Genomic DNA, 21,565 nt, shown 5'->3' on the forward strand with positions numbered 1-21,565 from the left:
TTCCTATGACTAATTCAGTAGAAATTAATTTGTTTGCAATCTTTCTTTGAAAAAATCACATCTAAAGTAATATATTTATTTTGCTTACTGTGAGAATCTGCTTTATAAAACAATCAGCAAATGTTGTTCTGGAATATAACTGCCTATTAAATTTCAAAGAGGAAATCAAAGCGGGATAAAAATGCCAAAAAAAATATTTCATACAGAGAAAGATATGTGTATTTCAGTCACATTTTGTATTTTCTAGCTTTGGAGAGTAAAATGCAGCATTTTCTGTAAGCTTTCAGTGTCCCACTTAGCCTGCTCTAGCTATGATGACAACATGCATCTTTGATGACATGGATGAATACATCTAGAATTCAAGTCTTTCTTCTAGCAAAACTGTAATCCAGCACAGAAGGTCAATGACAATCTGCCTTTTAAAGCCACCTCTTTTTGAGTAGTAAGCAGTTTTTTCTTGTTAGGCTTTTTCTCTCTGCTTTGCTATCTGATTTCTGCAGGGACATGCATCTATTTACCACACTGAATCCTGTTGTTCATCTTTCACATCTAATGTATTTTTTGTTAATTTCCTAGAAGTAGAAAAACAAAACTGGCTTTATTGTTAGCATTCTCCAAAGACAGACTCAATGAAGATCTAGCTAATCCTCTCCTACTTATTATTCAACAGTGTCTGCCAATAGGATTTGGGAATCCCAAAAGGCAATATTTAAAGGGAAGGGTTAAAGTCATCTTGTGTAATGACATTCTCTGTTCCTGGGATAATTCATCATATTCAAGGAATATGTTCCATGGAGTGATCTAAGGCTGCCAATTAAAATAAATTAAACTGGATGGACAGGCATCCAAGTGAATGAGATTGCTGTCACTGTCTGAAGTAACTTTATTATAGTGAGAAGCTATGTTGGTATAGACAGTTCTTTTAATCTGTTCCAAAGGCCTACATATTCCTTGCAGAAAGCTGTGTTGGGGAGGTATCACCTCTAGAGCTAAGCTCCTTGGGAAGCAATGATATTAGAGAAACCTGCTGGGGTACTTGATTTAACATTAAAGTGAATTTATCAGCTACTCCCAAATTTTTGAGAGACTAATTGAATTATCAAAGGCTGCAATGGGGAATATAAAGCCTTCTGAGAACAGATTTTTAATATAGATAAAATCCTTAAATCATTCCATGTGATTATCTTAAAATGTAGAAATAGCCCAGTGGTTAAAATGCACCTGAATTTAAGATTTCTTTTGCCTATCTAAATGCTCTCTCTACCCACCAAAATGAAATTTTAAGTGTTTGGGACAGGAAAAAAGAAAAAAATATTTTAAAACATCTATTATGTGTCCTCTTTCAATGTCTTCAGGTCTGCCGGGTGCTCACTAGGGTAAGTTTTATCACATTTGTTGCTCAACTAAATTCTAATCTTTCACTTTTTAAAGGCTTTCAGAAAGCATATATGACTTTCCTCATTTTCAGTGAGACCATACGAGATTAAAATCAAAGATGAATGCATCATCTGCATGAACTTGGACATACAATAGTGATAGAAAAGCTAGTATTAACCTAGACAGAAATTTCATCTGTGAAAATTCAACCTTTCCCAAAATTTTGCAAGATAATTATTTGACAATTTATTTTTATTTTCTAATTATATCTCTTTGATGTACCTATTCATGTGGAATTGTAGAACAGATCTTGGCAAAACAGACTAGTGGATTGGGAGTATGTGAGTCAGGCAAAATTACAGGACAAAGGTGATTTATTGTGTTTCACTGACATTTTGTAAGAGAACACTTTAATATAAGTACATAAACATTAATATTCACGTGGATATTGTTGAATCTATATTAGGTATGTTTAAAATACATTGTCATATGCTTGTCAACAAATGTATGACAAGTGGTTAATTATCCTATTAACAATTATAAAAAAAATTATAAAAATAATTATAAAAGTAGAAAAAAACATGTTAAAATGGAAAGTATGAGAGTAGAGCTTGCAAGACTTGCATGGCAGAACAAAAGATACAAGACTAGCTTTGCCCCTGTAAACCACTGCAATCAAGTGCAGTGACAACAAGCTGGAGGTGTTCACTGCATGAAGAGGTGAAAAGAGGTGATTGTAAGAAGTGTGAATACAATTCTATATCCATAATGCATTCATCCCAGAGTGCAAGGACATATGTTAAAATGCTTTCCTCTTACCAAGCAGCTTTAGAAGTATTTGACTAAAAGCAGATAAAGAATCACAAATAGAAAATAATTTAACAAGATACTGTAAGGCATCAGAAAGGACATATGTTATAATCTTGTTCTATGATGGAAGTATATCCTGTCCCATGAATGAAACTGGTGATAATTGTGAGTAATTAATAATTATACCGAGAACCAAGAGCTTATACAAAAAGCAAAAAATCTGTAGCATTCTCAATACATGCTGTGTTGTTTGCATTGTCCCTTGTCTTATGGAGACCTCCTAGAGGTATGCAGAATTGCTTAGTAAACTGGACCTGGGAGCAGATCAGGAGCAGCTGAGGCACTATTAATTGTTTCTAATTTATTCCTCTAAATAGAATTTTTCCCTTTTCATGAGAAGGGAAAATAAAAAAGACAACTGCCCCCTTAATAAATTCATGTATATTCTTTTGGTATTTTCAAATCAAATGTCTTGCTAACCTTCCAAGGTCCTCAGAAGTCAGTTTTCTTGTACCTGATTTTTGGAGTGTCATTTCACTGACAATTACACTTTTTGACTTTACACTTATCACCAAAGGAAAACTAAACTTTTTCAAAACTTTGAATATTTTTGCCCATTCACCGGCCTTCCATTAAGGAAGGATGGAACCCAGGTTGGATGGACCTCTAAACAACCTGATATAGTGAAAGGTGTACCTTGCCATGTCAGGGGAGTGGGAAATACATGATCTTTAAGGTCCCTTCCAACTCAAGCTATGTTACGATTCCCTGATTCTGTGATCTTTTTTTCCACTAATATTGCTATTCATGAAAGTTTTGTCCTCCTTTAGCTACTCAAAGGAGCTGTTAGTCTCCCTGTGCTTAGTTCTGTTCACTAGAGTTGTTTCTGTTGCATTGCCTAAAAAGATAACATGGTTACAATAACACATAGTGGCATGAGCAATGGAAGTAATTAGAGCTTATTTTCTGAATTTTTTTGTGTTATTATTGACTAAAATGTCTTGGAAGGCATAGTCTACTCGAAGCTTTCTAAGTAACTGAGGCATTGTTAATGACTCTCTTCAGTCAAGTCTTCAGTGTCTAATAATTTGTGACATCAGTTTTTAACTTGTATTGAACACATATAGTCTATTAGAGCTGTCTATATCCATAAGATTTGTGGAAACTTACTTTTGAGTCCTGCATCCTTGGATAAATTCTGATTCAGAAGCTATGGGTAATCAGGGAAACAGGCAGACACTTCATGGAATTATTTCTAAAAAAAACCTGAAAATTTACCTGGAAAATCAAGTTTTTCTTTCCATAACTTTCAAGATTAGCTGAAAGACTGATCTTCTTACATCATGTTCTTTTTCTGTTGAATATCTGGGAGGCACTTAGGAGATCAATAATGCTACCATAAACTAATTATTGGCTAAGTTTTTCAAATATCGCTTTCTGACCAAAGCAATGTAAAATATGTGTAAATGACTGCTTATTGAGAAGCAGCTTATCCTCATCAAAACATTTATGAATATGATCAGGTTGATTCTGACACTGAAATAACTCAAGACACTTCCACTCAACGTACACTACTGCTCTGTGTTGTTTACACAGACAGGTACATACATTTACAGCTCACCAAGGAATGCAAGAGGGACACAGCCCCAAACTCTGATACTTTCATGCCTCCAAGGAAGGTGTCCATATGCAAGATAGGTGTCTAACTTCCCATTATAGTATACGGAGTCCTACTGAAGAAAGTCAACGTCATGTGCATGCTTATGTAGATATTTATAGTTGATCTGAATGTCTTTGCTAATTAGGTGTATGAATATGGATCAAAATTGCATTCCAAATGTCTAAATATAGATGTAGGTTATCATCTTTTGGCAGAAATAGTTGAAAATACTGGTTCCCTACCCTAAATATAGTCTTCTGTAATAAGACATTTCACAAAGAATTCTGTCAGTGATTATGAGCAGAGCTGCAGAAATGGCATCTAATTGATTTCTTTTTGTTACTGTGTTTGGGAAAGCCTTATTTTGATTAATCACTCTTGCTACAAAAATATGATATTTCTTTCACAGCAGTTTCCAAGAAAGCAGTTTTGAAATTTCTTGGAAGACACGCTCCAGCTTGTTGTGCCCAGCTGTGTTATATCACACAACAACACACTCACACATGATTAATGAAAACGACATCATCCTACACCAGTCAAGAAGAAACTAATTTAACTTGCTTAAAAAAAAGTGCCCCTTCCATAAGAAAAAAAGATCTAGTGCTACTTGGAAAAATTGAGCAGACTAGTTTCTGTACTCCTGCACTTGAAGCAAAGGACAAGAAGGAAGTTTCAAGAGATTACAGGACAAAAATTAACCACAAGAGGCCAATGTATTTCTATCAGATCAAAACATAAATATTAGAGGGGGAGAAAAAGCCAAAAACTGAGGAAATACTACTTCTGAGAACTGTTTCTCTAAAGCAGAATTGCAAGTTTAGGCTTTCTATCCTCCAGCATGAACTGTATTATAAACCTCCAGCCAACAATAAATATCACTTATTTGGATACAGTTTTAATTAAGTAGCATCCAAGATAAGTTCACACAAGGAAAGGAAGTTCTTTAATATAACTTTTCAGGTCAACAATCTTTAAACCTAGCAAGCCTAAGCATGTCATTTTCTACATCAGTAGAAAAAAAAAACCCTTTTAAAATGGAACATTTATCAATAGGTTATTCTGAAGAATTCAAAGCACAAGCAAAAAATTAAAAGTACATATATAATATATGTTGGCAAACATGCAGTAAAGGGAATGTCTGCTAAATACCTGCTTTGCCTAAAGCAAATCCTATTAAAACCAAAATAAAATCAAAAAACAATTTGTGATCATAAAAATCTTACAGTCCACTCTATAAAACATTTTCTTTCCCTCACTAAGTCACACATCCCTTCATGCTTACCTTATTCCAATGACATTGGTTAAGCTCGCCTCTGTTAGGTATGTTTTTGTTTGATTGCCTTGTTTTTAAATAACTGATATTAAGCAAAACTGGGTGAAAAAATGTTATTTGTCCAGTGAACTTTGGACAGAGTGCATTTCAGCAGATTTTTAACTTGAAGAGTGTTTTACCAGTATTGGTTTTGTCACAAATATATAGCCAAATTACACAGCTGTAATCAATTCCATAATCTGAAATAAAGAATTAATTCTTTTTTGTGAGAAAAAAAGAAATGTGATGAATTCTAAAATATGTGCAAAACTGACTCTAACTAAGGCCTACCTGAAGCTGTTCCACACATTCAGAATTTTAGTCAAAAGGAGGTGAGTTCAAAGGAAAAAAGCAGAACTTTTTATCCTGTGCACATCTAGAGGAACTCGTTTTAGAAATATATGTTTGTCTATAGTGTTAAACAAGAGAAATGCCTTCTGAAAATATATTTGCTTTAATGATATATAAACTGTTGCTAAATATGTTAAAAGAAATATATAATTTAATAATTACTTTTATTGTTTTTTATTCTTCCATCTTTTGTTTCTCATCTTGATTTTCTCTTTGTCTGTTCATGTTTCTCTTCCTCTGTTCCTTCTGCAAAATATGTAATGCTCTATCAATGCTCTTTTGACAGGTGGTGTACAGTTTTCGGAAGCTGACACAATTTTACTTTTTCATTGAAAAAATAATATCCAGAACTAAAAATAAGGCACAGAATTAATTTCCAAATCTGAACAAAACCTGAATGGTTATCACCTTTCATTATTTTAATTTGAGTATCCTAATGAGTTTTGTGTTTTTCCCTCATGAAGTACAGATTTAATAAACTCATAATTGTATACTGACTGCATTTCGTGACACCAAGTGAGACATGGACTCAGTCACATGCACTCACACAAGCAAAAAGCAAAAATATTGTTTCAAGCTTTAAAGTTTTGGTCAGGTATAGAATTTGTCCCAACATGAACAGGAAGGTTATAAATTAAAAACTTTTTCATTCTCAGATGAAGTTTGTGTCTTGCAGTAAAGTAGGTAATAAAAAGACTAAGTATTTCATGCTTTAGCAAAAACGACCTTTTCAATAAATTTACACGAGGTAGTAATGAGCTATACTGTGCAGTGTTTAATCTGCTCTAAAAAAAGTGGGAAGTCGTTCTTCTACCCAGCTCTCAGGTATTAAGTTCGTACATCTTTTATGTTGACAGCTCAGCTTCAGGCTATAAAATAGAGGAACCTGTTCTACATCTACTATTTAAAACAAGAGCAGAAAACCTAAACCTCCATCAATCTGCTGCCTTCATTTTATGGCTTATCTGTGGCAAAAAATGAATAATAAGAAAGATATTTTCTGATTCCACAGACAGACCCATCAAACCACTGGTACCCGTAAACCCTGCTTTCCTGTAGAGACTGGTGGTAATGGTGTAGCTGGAGTTTTAAACATACTATAGCAGTGAGCTACTGCTATTCACCTGCAATTACACTAAGGATGCGTAATAAGAATGTATTTAGAAAATGTGCATGCACACAGCACATACCCAAAGTAAAACAGGTTCACACAGTCTTTTTTATACATCTATACCTCTTTCAAATGGTATGCTTTCTTTTAAAACCTCTATCAGGACAAAAGCATAGAATAAGACAGTGATATAATTTTGAACAATTTTTTTAATAGGAAATTTATGTCCAAATCTCTTGAATTCAAGATTAATACAAATATGCAGTTTCTTCATCAAATTACTTTCAAGGTCTTCAAGAAATAGCGTTCTATCAAGTTCTGATATGTGAGTTTTTAAGCTGTGACTTTTCGAAAAACAAACCCTACACATTTTTATAATCTCACATGTAAATTTTGGATCAAAATAGAAGATAGCTAACAGATGAAGTATTTGCTCACCTGAAAGAAGCAGATCAACAGACTGAAGTCTACTTGTGATGGTATGTAGGGTGAGGATAGCAAAGGAAAGCAAAGTTGGGAATGCTTGAAAAATAAAATATTTTTAGTTAACAAGAAGAAAATTAAAACTTTGGAGAAAGGATTCATTTCACATCTGAATCCCTCTTCCAAAATGGCCTCCGATTTTGTCTTAATCCTGCAGGATGGTAGCTGCATTAAAGCACACAATACTTTTAACTAAGGGCCACTGCAGAGTGTATTCAGGAATAACTCTCTCTCAAGTAAATAATCTACTCAGGGTAAAATGGACCGTACAGTGTAGCAGTGTGCGAATGATTTAGCGTAGTGACTACATGTAGTTTCAGCTCCCTTTTTCTGGTAGCTCTATCCAGACAGCAATTTCATAATGCATTCAAAGTCAGTGCCAGAAAATATCAACTCAGTGGAGGAAAAAAAAGCAAAAGATATTCTCTAAAAATTATAGTTCAATTTGCTTTAAAGCATGACACAAGTGTGAGAAACACAGAAAAACATACAAGTATAGTTTGGTGGCATTTATTCCATAAAGATTGAGAAAAATGTGTCTTGTATGGATTATTTGGATAGTTGCAACAGACGAAAATAACAGCTAATTACATAAGCTATCAACAACTTCCCTGGAAAAGAGCTTATAGGGTTTCTGACCTGATATCATATTCATTTAATCTAATTTATGAAACTGCTTGAGGAAATATTCAGCTGCTTTCTTGAAAGACTGACTTGGGGATTATTGGAGCTGTATAATTGTTCAACTGATCAGACTTAAAAAGAAGTATTTTGTTTTACATTAATCTTCCAGAAATGGGCAATGAATTTGAGAAATAGATTGTTGTCTAAAAGTCTTGCCAAAAATGTCTAGCTGAGAGCAACCACAATTACTTTTTTTTCTAAAAAAGTCTCTCATTTTCTTATTTTCAATCTTTATTCAACATCTGTTTCCCCCCTCCTCTGTAATGTAATTATGCAGAAATCCAGCATAAGACAGGTTGAGTGGTTAATAACAGGCAGTTTAAACATTTTTTTCCCATTAATATATTGCAGATGTTTCTTCCTTTTTCTTTTTTTTTCCTTTGGCTTCTCATTTAGTTTGTATACACTTCTATCCTGATCTTAGAATGTGGTCTCATAACATATGGAAGCACCTGAAAATAAATCTAGAAAAAGCACATGTTCATAAGGCTCTTATTGGATGTGTAGCACATTTAACAGGAGAGTACAGTTTGTCAAGATAATGTTGAAGGAATTTGACTGAGATAGGTAGTGTCTCCCAACTCTCACTCAAGAAAGACTTCTAGACCTTTTAAAGATATTCTATATAAAGGTTGATAGTCTTTCAGTATATGTCTATCTTTTCTTTTTCCAGAAGAAAATTTTCTTTTTATTTGACATAAACCTATCCCAAAAGTAGTTGTGGCCATACGATAAATACCTCATTTTACAAATACTTTATTTCAGTAATTAGCACTTGACATTTAGCCTAAAAGAGATGGAAAAATGTTATACTGACAGATGTTCAAAAGGTCCACTAAAATATAAGAGTTCCTCCATGCAGAAACAGGTACAAGATGATGTTGTCCCCTGAATTTCCAAAGGATACTCTTATTAAGATAAATAAAGGATTCTAATTCATCTGGGGAAAAGAAATCTTTAAAGAAGTTGGGATTAACTGTGGAAAAAGTACTAAAAGTCTAGCAGATCTTCAGTTCACACAAACACACACACCAAGAAGATACAAATTACAAAAGACAATGCTATGCAAAAATAGAATGGTTTTCATTTTATGTGATACATGTAAACATACAAAGCACAGTAAGTGTAACTGAACGTACAACCTATTGTAATTAGAGGATTCTATCTTCAAGTTCACATAAATACCTTAAATGGAATTATTTGTTGAATGTTGAATGAGTTTATATGAGACTTCACAGAATCACAGAATATTCTCAGTTGGAAGGGACCCACAAGGATCATTGAGTCCAACTCTTAAGTGAATGGTCCGTGCAGGGGATTGAACCTATATTAGTGGGTTAGTGTTATTAGCTCAAAGTTTTAACCAGTTTTAACCAGTTGAACCAAACTCAGGGTCATGAATCCTAGCAAGCCCAATAAGAGTGCATGTTTTCTCCACAGGTTTAATAATGTATAACTCCTGATTGCAAACTGATGACTGGATAGCAGGTTTTTATTTTTTTTCATAGTGTCACTGATTTAGTTCTACATTCTTGGTATTTCAGAAAACTATTGTATATTTTCCATATTTTCTGGCATTTTTGTGTATAAAATGTTGATTTTAACATTTTTTCAGCCTACTTGGTGCACGAATTTTTTTAACTTTATTTGCACTCACATATTTTTTATACTATATGTAATATGGATGAGATACTACCCTTTATTAATGAGACACCTTACAATCTGATGGTTCCTGCTGGAAGAAAAGTATCTGCTTTCACTTATCTCACAAGAGGTGATGAATAGTTAAAAATTAGCACAGAAGACACATGTAAATTCCTAGTTTATCTGTGAAACATAAATTCCTTAAGAGGGTCACAAAACTGCAACTTCTAAGCTGCTGGGTTTAAAGTAGAAGAGAAATTCTGCCATTGCTTGATGTCATAGCTAGTAAAGTAAGTTTGACAAAGATGAATAAAAGAATGTTTTTTAACTAAATATAAATTTTAAAGAAGTCTGAAGCATTAGTATCTTTTCTTTGGGCAAAATTACACGTAGGATAGTTACAGATTATGAGATTATTCGATTTTCCTTTGTTACTCTGAAAGATGGTTAGTTTCCCTCCCAGGCAGAAGTTTAAAAATCATTTTCCAATTAAAAAAAAACCCAAACAAACCAAACCAGAAAAAATACCCAACCAAAACCCAACTCCAATTTCAAATCCCCTTTTGGCATAAGGTAAGAAAAAACACCTGATATTTTTAAACAGCTATCAAATGCTAGAAGCTGCTTTAATAATGAAAGATTACACAGATAGCTTTTGTAATGTCCCCAGTCAAGTTAGCCATAAATAGGTGTATACAAAACAGAAAAATCCTTTTGTAATGGAAAATATTACTTTGCAAAAAAAGTATTATTTCCATAAGGGAGTTCTTCAGTCTGTCTTTATAGTTGCACTTCTAAATTATCGAAGGTGCAGAAAACTCTTATTGTTACACATCATCCTCACCTGCTCCCAGCAAAGGAATGAAAGCAGAAGAGGCAGTTTGGAAGTAGGCAAGAAAAGCTAAAGAATGTGAGAAGAAACTGAGACACCTTGCATCTGGCATATCCCTAAATTACCCTAGAAATCTGTTTAGAACTACTTGCCAGGTCATGTGTTGACACTTACAGTGCACCCATGTGTGCCTAGAAAACTGGGATTCTTGGAATTAATCTATCCAGACTGAAATTTAGTGAAGTTTATTAGATTATAGGGGTGAGGGGGAAGAAAAGAAAAAAGTAAAAAATATAACAGCATCTTCAATACAAATACAAAAACATCTTTAATATAGGATTGATATATCTGTGCTATGGTTTATAGTAGAGTTTTTCTATACACCATCATCATACCTGAATGGAGCGTACAAGAAAGATGGAGTCAGATTATTTACAAGAGCATATAGTGACAGGACAAGGGGGAATGGTTTTAAACTGAGAGTAGGTTTATATTACATATTAGGAAGAAAATCTTACTGCAAGGGTGGTGAGGCACTGGAACAGGTTACCCAGGGAATTTGTGAATGCCCCATCCCTGGAAGTGCTCAAGACGAGGCTGGATGAGGCTCCAAGCAACCTGGTCTATTAAAAGGTGAAGGTGTCCCTGCCCATGGCAAGGGTACTGGAAATGGATGACTTTTAAGGTCCTTTCCAACTCAAGCCATTCTATGATTCTATGAAAAGTGTATTTTGCACAGGTTATTTGTCTGTTCTTTTATTTTCCTTGTCTTTCTCTGCATAAAATTCAAGATTTATTCCTACTTGTCACCAACAACAGAGATTTTGTAATTGCTGTTAAGTAATGTTTCATGTACAACAGTAAAGATACAATTATTACATATACACAAGCTCACTGCAAGCTTCTACCAAGACATGACAGCTCTCAGAAGAAAGTAATGTCCTCCTATCTTTGTGGAGGGAATTTTTCCTGATGTTAAAAATATATTATTTACAAAGCTGACAAGCCCCAATTTGGGTTTTCTGATATTTCATTTATATTCTTTTCTATTTTCAAAATTTGTGCTATTCTACTATGATAATTGCCTTCTACCTCATGAGACCTGATTTGTTTTCTTACCTCCAGATTTCATCACTTTAGAGTTTTCTGACATTGTTGTCAAAGTTCTCAGGAAAAAAGTTTTATCTGGTATCTGCTGCTTGAACTTGTAGTCTTATAAATATCAGTTCTGTGCAACTCTAGATCAATGATCTTAATATTATGAAACATACATTTATATACTGAACAGGGGTGATGATTTAAAATAATAGTGCCTATTTACAAATCTTTTAATAAAGAACAGATAAAGGAGTTAATTGATACCTTGTTTATAATGGAATTGCACAAGCTATATGTGTACCAAAAGTCCCAAACTTCAGTATAGCTATTCACAAAAAAAAGAGGTTCAAACTTAAGGAAATGGTGATCCAAAAAATCTGAATTATGTCCTTTGCAGCTCAGGAAGGCAAGCAATGTTCACTGGAAGGTGGCTAGTACCAATCTTAACTCTAGCAGACAGTCAAATAAGTCATGTTTACTTTCTTTGCGAAACCAATATTTTAATAAATGCTAAGAGATTCACCAGCTATACCAAACTGACGTTAACTACTCAATCATGTAGATCCTGAATAAGTCCAGGAAATTGTAAATTAATTAAAAAAAAAGAAAGAACCAAACCCTAAGCAAGTTTAATGTTCTTGAAAACTAAGTCTGGACTTGGGTCATGGCATCGAGTTGGAGTACACTGACAGTTGATCTAGAGAGAAAGATAAGACTAATTATTCTTACACTCCTCTATTTCTCTATTGTTAAATACTGTCTACCATGAGATCTGTCTAGCGTGCTTGATCTAGGGAGAATGTCCTATACCTCTGTGTCAGAAATAAGCAATAATAGAACCTATCCTCCACAACTAAGAGCCACACTTGTTGTGAACAAGATAATGATCAGTGTACCTTCAGGTCCTATCTAAATATCATGATTAGATCATATATCATATGTATTAGGTGATATAATTCACATGATATGGACTAAAAAGCTAACAGCTTGCATGCAGCCAACAGTTTACTTCTCTTTAACTCAGGAAAATTATGCTACCTTCAATAGGGAGATACTTGGAAAACATCAGCTTATGAAGGAATGTTTCCTCGTTCAGCAGAGCAAATGGTCCTAAAAGACTCACAAAGTTATTGTGATGCACTCACTATACTCTAGCCTCCTGGGCTGAAATTCTACCAGTATAAAGAATAAAATAATCTGTGTTCTGGGAGGGCTACATTGTTTAGACATGTAAATTAAGAAGTTGGCCTTTTTATGCTCTCCACTTACTCTGTGGAAAAAAAAGAGAGACTCCTACCGAGGGAATTTCAGTTTAAATTCTTAACACAGAGATTCAAATACTTTTGGAGTAAGCTCTCTCTCTTTTTTGACTGACAAAAATCAGGAAGAAGAATTGTTAACTTCGTGAACTTCAACATGGCCAAGTGCAAAGTCCTGAATGTGGGTTGGGCAATGCCCAATATCAATACAGACTGGGAGATATATGGATTGAGAACATCCCTGCTGAGAAGGACTTTGGGTTTCTGGTAAATGAAAAGGTGGACGTGATCCATCAATGTGTGCTCGCAGCCCGGAAAACCAACTGCATCCTGGGCTATATCAAAGGCAGCATGGCCAGCAGGTCAAAGGAGCTGATTCTGCCCCACTACCATACTCTCATGTGACTCCACCTGGTGTACTACATTCAGTTCTGGAATACTTAGCACAAGAAAGACTTGAACCTGTTGGAGGCAGTTTAGAGCCAAGCCACAAAAAACATCAGAGGGCTGGAGCACCTCTCCTGTGAGGACAGGCTGAGAGAGTTAGAGAATCACAGAGTCACAGAATATGCTGAGTTGGAAGGGACCTACAAGGATCATTGAGTTCAACTCTTACCCCTGCACAGGACCATCCCCAAGATTCACACCATGTGCCTGAGAGCATTGTCCAAATGCTTCTTGAACTCTGTCAGGCTTGCTGCTATGACCACTTCCCTGGGGAGCCTGTTCCAGTGCCCAACCACCCTCTGGAGAACCTTTTTCTAATATCCAACCTAAACCTCCCCTGTCACAATTTCAGCCCATTCCCTCGGGTCCTGTCACTGGTCACTAGAGAGAAGATACCAGTGTCTGCCCCTTCTTTTCCTCTCATGAGGAAGTTGTAGACTGTAATGGGTTCTCCCCTCACTCTACTCTTCTCTTCTCCAGGCTGAACACACCAAGTGACCTCAGCTGCTCCTCATATGACTTCCCCTCAAGGCCCTTCACCACCTTCATTGCCCTCCTTTGGACACTTTCTAGCAGCTTAATATCTTTCCTATGTTTTGGTGCCCAAAACTGCACACAATATTCAAGGTGATGCCACACCAGTGCAGAGCAGAGTGGGACAATTCCCTCCCTCGACTGGCTGGCAATGCTTTACCTGATGCCCCCCAGGACACAGTTGGCCCTCCTGGCTGCCACATTCAATTTACCATTGACCAGGACCCCCAGGTCCCTTTTCCATGGCACTGCTTTCCAGCATCTCATTACCCAATCTGTATGTACATCCAGGGTTGTCTCATTCCAGGTGCAGAATCCATCACTTTCCATTCTTGAACTTCACATGGTTGGTGATTTCCCAGTCCTCTAGTTTGCTGAGGTTTCTCTGCCTTGAAGGGAATCAACAGCTCCTCTGAGTCTGGCGTCATCTGCAAACTTGCTTAGTATCCCTTCCAGTCCTTTGTCCAAGTCTTTTATGAAGATGTTGAAGAGCACAGGACCTAAGATGGAGCCCCACAGAACCCCACTAGTCACAGGTCACCAGTCTGATGTTTCCCCATTCAGTATTATCCTCTGTGCTCAAGATGTTAGCCAATTGCTCACCTACTTCATGTGCTTATCCAGCTGTGGGGTGGACATTTTGTCCAGAAGGATCCTGGTTGAGAAAGTATTGAAAGCTTTAATGAAATCCAAAAGGATTACATCAACTGACGTCCCTTGATCAACTAGCTGGGTTACTTTGTCATAAAAGGAAATCAGGTTTGATAAGCAGGACCTCCCTCTTATGAAGCCGTGCTGGCTGTGACCAATGACAGAGTTATGTTTCAGGTGCTTTTCAATACTTCTCTGAATAATCTTCTCCGAATAATCTTATCCATAGCTTTACCAGGCACTGAAGTGAGACTGACAGGTCTGTACTTTCTGGGGTCCTCCTTCTTGCCCTTCTTGAAAATCAGGACAACAGTCGTCAGCTTCCAGTGAGCTGGGACCTCTCCAGATTCCCAAGACCACTCAACAATCATCAAGAGAGTTGTTGTAATGACATCAGCCAGCTTTTTAAGGATTCTAGGATGAATCCCATCAGGCTCCATAGATTTGTAGGGATCTACCTGGAGCAGCAGATCCCACACAATTTCAGGGTTGACTGGAAGCTGATCATTCTTGCAGTCATGGTCCTCCAGTTCAGGGCACTGAGACCCCCTTGGTCCATCATCCGTGTGGAAGACAGAGGTAAAGAAAGTGTTAAACATCTCTGCCTTGTCTCTGTCTCTGTTTGTGAGGTGACTATCCTCATCCTGCATCCTCATCCTGTAATAGACCAATGATATTTCTATACTGTTTCTTGCCATTAATATATTTGAAAAAATATTTTAATTGTCCTCACATTTCTGGCCAGCTTCAATTCCAGCTGAACGTTGGCCGCGCAAATTTTCTCCCTACAGTGGCAAGCAGTATCTCTGTGTTCTTCCCATGTCACTTGACCTTGATTCCATGGGGCAAACACCTTCCTTTTATGCCTTATTTCCAAGAGAAGATCCCTGCTTAGCCAAGCCAGCCTTCTGTCTTGCCTGCTTGACTTCTGACATTTGGGAATTGCCTGCTCCTGTGCCCTTAGGAGGTGATGTTTGAAAAGTGACCCTCACTCATGGACCCCAGCACACGCAAAAACATTTTACCAGCAGACCTTATTCACTAAATCCCTGAGCAGCCCTAAGTCTTCTCTCCTCATGTCCAGAGGTGAGGTTTTGCTGGCACTTTTCCTCCTTTCAACTCTTGATTTTAAACTCCATCACTTCATGGTCGTTGTGGCTGAAATGGTCACCAATCTCCACTTTGCTCATGAGATCCAGTCTGTTGACAAGCAGCAGAACAAGGAGAGCATCTTTCCAAGTTGTGTCCCTTAGGGCCTGTTCCATAAAGTTGTCATTCAGGATTGTTAGGAATCTTCTGGCCAGGTTGAACCAGCTGTGTGATGCTCCCAGTTAATTTCTGGCAAGTTGAAGTCCCCCATAAGGACAAGGGCAGTTGACTTAGAAGTGTCCCTTAGTTCATCAAAGAATAATTTGTCAGCATCATTGTCCTGGCTGGGAGGTCTACAAGACTCCTACAATGACATCCGGATTATTTGTTTGCCCTTTGATTCTTATCCAGAGGCTGGGATTATTAAGCCTGAAGAAGAGAATGTTCCAAGGAGATCATATAGAAGCATAGCAGTATATTTACAGGTGTTTATAAGATGTGGGAAGACTTTTTATCAGAGCCTTTAGTGGCAGAACAAGGGGCAATGGTTTTAAACTGAAAGAAGGTATGTTTAGATTAGATATAAAGAAGAACTTTTTTATGATGAGGATGTTGAATTCTGCTTTTGTTAGAGAGGTTGGACTAGATGATCTATAAATGTCCCTTCTTATTCAAAACATTCTATGACTCAATGGCTACATAATTCATGTGTCCTAACTTTTGTGTTCTTTATTAGGATGAAGTTGTCACAAACAGCTACCTATAAGCAATATTTTTTGTTTCTGCTGGTTGACTGCAAGAGTGTCTCAACTAAGAAGAAAGCGATATGCCCTTGTTCCAGTCTTCACTTCTGTACATGATGTTCCATAGTTCAACCAGAACTAGAGATTTTAACTAGAATGGGAGTCCTTGGGGACATAGGCTGCCAAAAATGCGTTAATTTAAAGTTGATGCATTCAGCTGTTTTCTCCTTCTAGAAAGAAAATGAGATATCTTAAGTCAAGAGCTTGACTTAAGCTGGGAGGTACTCAGGTACTGCTGTGATGAGTATCAACAGAATGAACAAAAATATCTAATACATAATAAAAGCAATGCAGGAAAGGGCTGACTTCCAGAGAACTAACTGCTCTTTTCAAGATAGCTTGGCTGTATATATGCAAGGTGTGCATATATACATATAATCCTTTTTTTCCTACTACACAGTGATTATAGCAATCCCTTTTGCTCTATGTCCATTTGACAAGCGTGATTTTTTCAGAAATAGATACATGCCTTTCACTTCCAAATTGAAAATATGGCTGAAAGGCCCGGATTATTTCAAGTTCCTACCTTTTGCCAGAACAAACAAGAATATTAATCATGAGCATGAAATAACTAACATGAACAAAACTAGCAACAAACCATTCTGCTGGATGGCAGCACATTAGAATGAACACAGCATAAAGATTATTATATAAAAGATAACAAGTGAGGTGGATCACAGAGCGCAATTACTATTATACTTTTTTCCTCTTCCACTCTTTTTTTGAAGAGCAAATTTAAGAAGTAATCTGAAAAAAAAACCCTGAAACATTAAAAGATGGTTAGGGCAGGAAGGATTTGAGGCCATTAACCTTGACAGAGCTTTCTTTGCCCTAAGCAATCTTTGTGCTTTTATAACATGAGCCACCGATGTTCATTTAGAGACTGAGATGAAAATACAACTGCATTTCACTCATGGACTAGTACTCATTTTTTGCTAAATGTACCCACTTAGTCACTGACATAGACTCGCTTTCCTGGTGAACCTTAAGAGAAAGTGCAATTATTTAAATGTAAAAACTCTATATAATTTTTTTTTGCTCTTGTATTCCAGCAATTTAGGCTGTGTCCAAGAAGATCATATAGTCATCTTCAAAAGTATTGCCCTAATCTATACAGAACTGCCAAGAAGTTGCAAACTTAGGCTTCTATAAAAAGAAAATGCATTGCTGTAAACAAGGACAATACAGTACAAAAATACTTACTAAAATAAAAAATAAGATTAGAAGCAATATTCCTGATCAGAGGGGAAGTTTAACCCCAGATGGCAACTAAGCATCATCCAGCTCCACTCAGTCACTCCCCACCACCAGAGGGATGAGGGAGAGAATTAGGAAAAAAAATAAGTGATGCATAATGCAATCGCTCACCACTCAATGATCGCTGCCCAGCCAGTTCCCAGGCAGTGACCCCTGGTCAGCTTTCCCTGAAGTTTATGCTGAGCATGATGCCACATGGTATGGAATATCCCTTTGGCAAGTCTGGGTCACCTGTCCTGGCTGTGTCTCCTCCCAGCTTCTTGCACCCCTCCAGCATTCTTGCTGACAGGGCAAGAGAAGATGAAAAGTCCTTGATTTAGTGTAAGCACTACTTAGCAACAATTAAAAACATCAGTGTGTTATTGACATTATTCTCATACTAAATTCAAAACACAGCACTGTACCAGCTACTAGGAAGATAATAAACTCTGTCCAAGATGAAACCAGGACAGGGAGTCAAACTAATGGAATTAGGTTAGCCGGAAAAAAAGAATAAGAAAGGGAAAACTGTGTAAGGAAAAGTGGTGAAAAGATTAAAAAGACATGCCTTATGCAAAATAAGAAAAAAGGTGATCAAAACATAAAATGCTAATTATAAGATCAGAGATAAAGAAACATACCATAATTAAAAGATAATAAGAGGAAATATCAAGTAGCAAGGTAAAAACCAGTATGTGACTACCAGGGATGATTTAAAATAGTAAATAAGAAAGATTGAAAAGGTGATATTTCAAGAAAAAATTATGCAACACCAACACACATGAAACAGAGGGAAAGATAAAATGTAATGATTGAATCAAAGGAGTGTGGTAGAAGTCACATGAGTGTTATTAATAATTATAATAATGATGATGAAGATGATTGTACAGATTTAAAAAGAGAAGTCGGGTACTAAGAACTGTTATGATCAAAATTAAATAAAAATCACAAAAAGAACAATTTGATCCACTTGAAAATACCACTAATATCTGTGCAATCTGACTAAATACATACTTCCTAATGCATATTTTAGTGCCCATTGACAGCAGATAAAGTATTACACAGAAATGCATGCATAATAATAACACAAGCCTAAACCATTCAACTGTATCACAAATAATAATTATCTGGGACACTAAAAGATCATGGCAAGAGCTAATCTAATAAGTCTTCCATTATCCTTTAATACTTTAAAACTGTGCCGTGAGCTAAACAGTTGTCAAAATTGAGTTCTGTTTACACCGAGCTGAGTATCAGCGAAACAGAAATCACTGCTGAGCTCTAATTACAAAAACAAATTGTTCTCTCTGTAATCGAGCTGAAAAGGTTAGTCTGCTTCTCCTCCTGCCCCCCAACAGACTTTATGCTTATTGGAGGCAAAAAGGCAGATGAAAGCTCATATGTCATTTGTTGAGCAGATAGGAATTGTATGAGGGGGGCACAATACAAAGACCCCACCAGATAACGTTGATTAGCTACTGCCTTGCAGGGATGAGGTCACAGAGAGCCCAGCAGCTACTTTATACCAGATATTGTATTTCATTTTAACTCAGCTAATGGCATACTCCCTTCTTTCCAAAGTGCAGCAGCTAAAGTGTGGTCTACCAGATAAGTACAGTCCATGACTATCCTCCTTCTGAAAAGAGGTACAGATGGCAGAGGTTATTCAGAGAGGCACAGGGAATCTGTTTGCTGCTCAAGATCATGTGAACTTCCATCCTCCATGGCATATATGTAAGAACTGCAGTTCACCTTGTTCATCTTGTGCAAATATGAGCTAGAGTGAGTATTTGTGGAAACTTGACTGCATATGAATTCAGAGACTATACTATGAGCAAGCCTGCATTAGAAGACTGAGTTCAGATTTCATATTGTGAAGTACTGCCCATATGAATGTCCAACATCAATGGAAATAGAAGAGCTCACTATTTACCATGTCTTCTAAGCTTTTATTAATTCCTACTGGGGAAAGATAGGGTTCTATTTGTTTTGCTGCAGTAAGGTCTTACATTGATAGTCACTTTGATGTCCAGCTCCCCACTTTCCAGCTCTCTTGACAATAATTTCCTCTATGACAATCACAGATTAGCTAGTGTCTGACACCAAGAGAGATGTTCATGTCTGAATATAAAATGCTGTTTGCATACTAAAAACCATGGTTGCCTGTACCATCACTTCTTTACAGATAAGTAATTTATTTCTTGAAAGAAACTCTATTACAATGCAACTAAATATAACACTGCTCCTCAGCAGGTATCGCTGTGGTGAAAATAGCCCTTCACAGTTAAATGGTAAAAATTTGTTTTACACGGAACAGCCTCTGCTTATTCACTCTCAGAGAAAATATATTTTGCATCATCACTTGCGTTGTTTTCCTTATCTGGCACGATAGCTACAATCTATATTTCTCAGCTCTGTGCCCCAGGGACCGAAACTAGCAAAGTAGAAGGAAAGCATATATGCTAATAAAAATGCAGTACTAACCCATCTCATGAACAGAAACAGAGTCATCTTTGATTTCCAACATGTTCAGAGCCCTTTCCAAGACAGCTGCTAAATTATTACTTTAAAACACTTCACTATAGCTAGTACAGAGTTTTGCATCTAGAACTCAAAGAAAAGGTTACTGAGAAACTTTATTACAATGGCAAAGCATACTGTTCCTTTGAATGATGAATTACTAAAAAGAAAACAAAAACTGAAAAAAGGCAATTAAATCTACTTAATTCCAACATTCTGCAAAACTCAACAGATCTAAAAATCTAAGGCTCATTTAAAGCAAGTGGAGTGGGTCATTAACAGCTTATTGAAGATGTCAATCAAATGGAGATGTGGGAAGAATTTAAACACTTGTAAGTACTAGCAGTCCTCATGCTGATTTTTTTCTTTTTGTTCTATTAAAGGGAAAATTTCAGTCTTCCACCCCTATTGGAACTAGAAATTCCTCCCAATGTAGATTTCTATTTATAAATTTTTCATAAAATATCTCCTCTAATACTAGAGATTTTAAGGAACTTCATGCCTTAGGAGTGGAATGTCTAACTTCTTTATCTAGGCTAATAAAATAAAAATAATTTTGAAGTTTGCTACAGAAATCTGTACTATTTTCTAAGCCCAGAATGACTAAAGTATACATTTGCTTGGGTATTTACTCACAAAACAGAACTTGTAATCTGATTAGGTCTGTAATACAAAAACAGTATATAATGAATAAGAGTGGAATTTTTAAGCTCTTATCTGTAAATAAGTTTTATAATTAGGATATGGACTTTTAAATACAAAGTAATATGAATGCATTCAGCTTAAAGGTTTTATATCTCAACCTTTACTCAATGATAGTTTACGTCTTGCTGTAATTTTGGCTTGATAACTTGAAAATCTAACCTACTGCTTAAACTTGAAGGCCTACACTTTTTTTCATACTCAGAATGAGCATTCATTCATGCTCATTCATTCATTCATTTCAAGTAGCTTACATGCAAAAGATAAAGGCAAAATTGCAGGTATTGAAAATAGTTGGAGGATATCTTTCAACATCTTGCCTATATGTAGCAGAAACTCTTATTCAAACCATGGAATTATTTAAAAACATATATGAAAATCTTTTAACTTTTTTTTCTTGCTGCAGCATCTGTGAAAACACATATAAAAAACTCTGTGTCAAGATGTGCCTAGTTCAAGAAAGCTGTATAAACTGCAACAGACTGAAGTGACTGCCCATTTCTTCATTTGTTCAAAAATAATTTTTTTACTTAAATGTGTAAAAAACCATGGCATTTTCCATCTTTTTGTTTTGCTTTAAGTAGCTTTGCAGTGTGGATTTGCTACCCCTTTTGGGCTAGCAAACATCACTAGAGAAGACCTAGTTCTGACAGAAGCAAGGTTCTCCTTTCTTTAGGCTGTGATTCCACAATATGTAAAACTAAGCTAGATCATTCCTGCCTGGCATGCACTCTGTGTTTCTACCCTGTTTCGATGTTATGGTGAGTAGGTTCAAGTGCCTAAAAGAACATAAAAAACAACTCACATAATTTTCTGTGAGTTCACCTTCCTGAACTGGCTTGCTGAAGGATCAGAGGTCCTCTCTGTTTTAAAATTCCCATCTGGAGAAACAGAAGTGTACCATATTAATAGAACTGGCACTGTTTAACTGATTCAAACCAGTTAAAATTGCAAAAGTAGCT

At 36.2% G+C, this 21,565-nt stretch overlaps 1 protein-coding gene across 7 annotated transcripts in view; it reads right to left on the reverse strand.

The window, feature by feature from the left end:
• The window catches only part of PCDH17 (protocadherin 17), a 92,957-nt gene that overhangs the window by 20,909 nt on the left and 50,483 nt on the right, over window positions 1-21,565 (reverse strand). For 4 of the 7 annotated variants that reach the window (XM_027674267.1, XM_027674269.1, XM_027674266.1 and 1 more), the window contains one exon: window positions 7,060-7,143. The exons of the other annotated variants lie outside the window; for them this stretch is intronic. In XM_027674267.1, coding sequence (XP_027530068.1) covers window positions 7,060-7,143 — 84 coding nt within the window. The remainder of the gene's footprint in view (window positions 1-7,059; window positions 7,144-21,565) is intronic. 7 annotated transcript variants of the gene reach the window in all.

The sequence above is a fragment of the Neopelma chrysocephalum genome, unplaced genomic scaffold (assembly GCF_003984885.1).
Source record: "Neopelma chrysocephalum unplaced genomic scaffold, ASM398488v2 Primary Assembly neopelma1_25, whole genome shotgun sequence".
Taxonomy (NCBI): domain Eukaryota; kingdom Metazoa; phylum Chordata; class Aves; order Passeriformes; family Pipridae; genus Neopelma; species Neopelma chrysocephalum.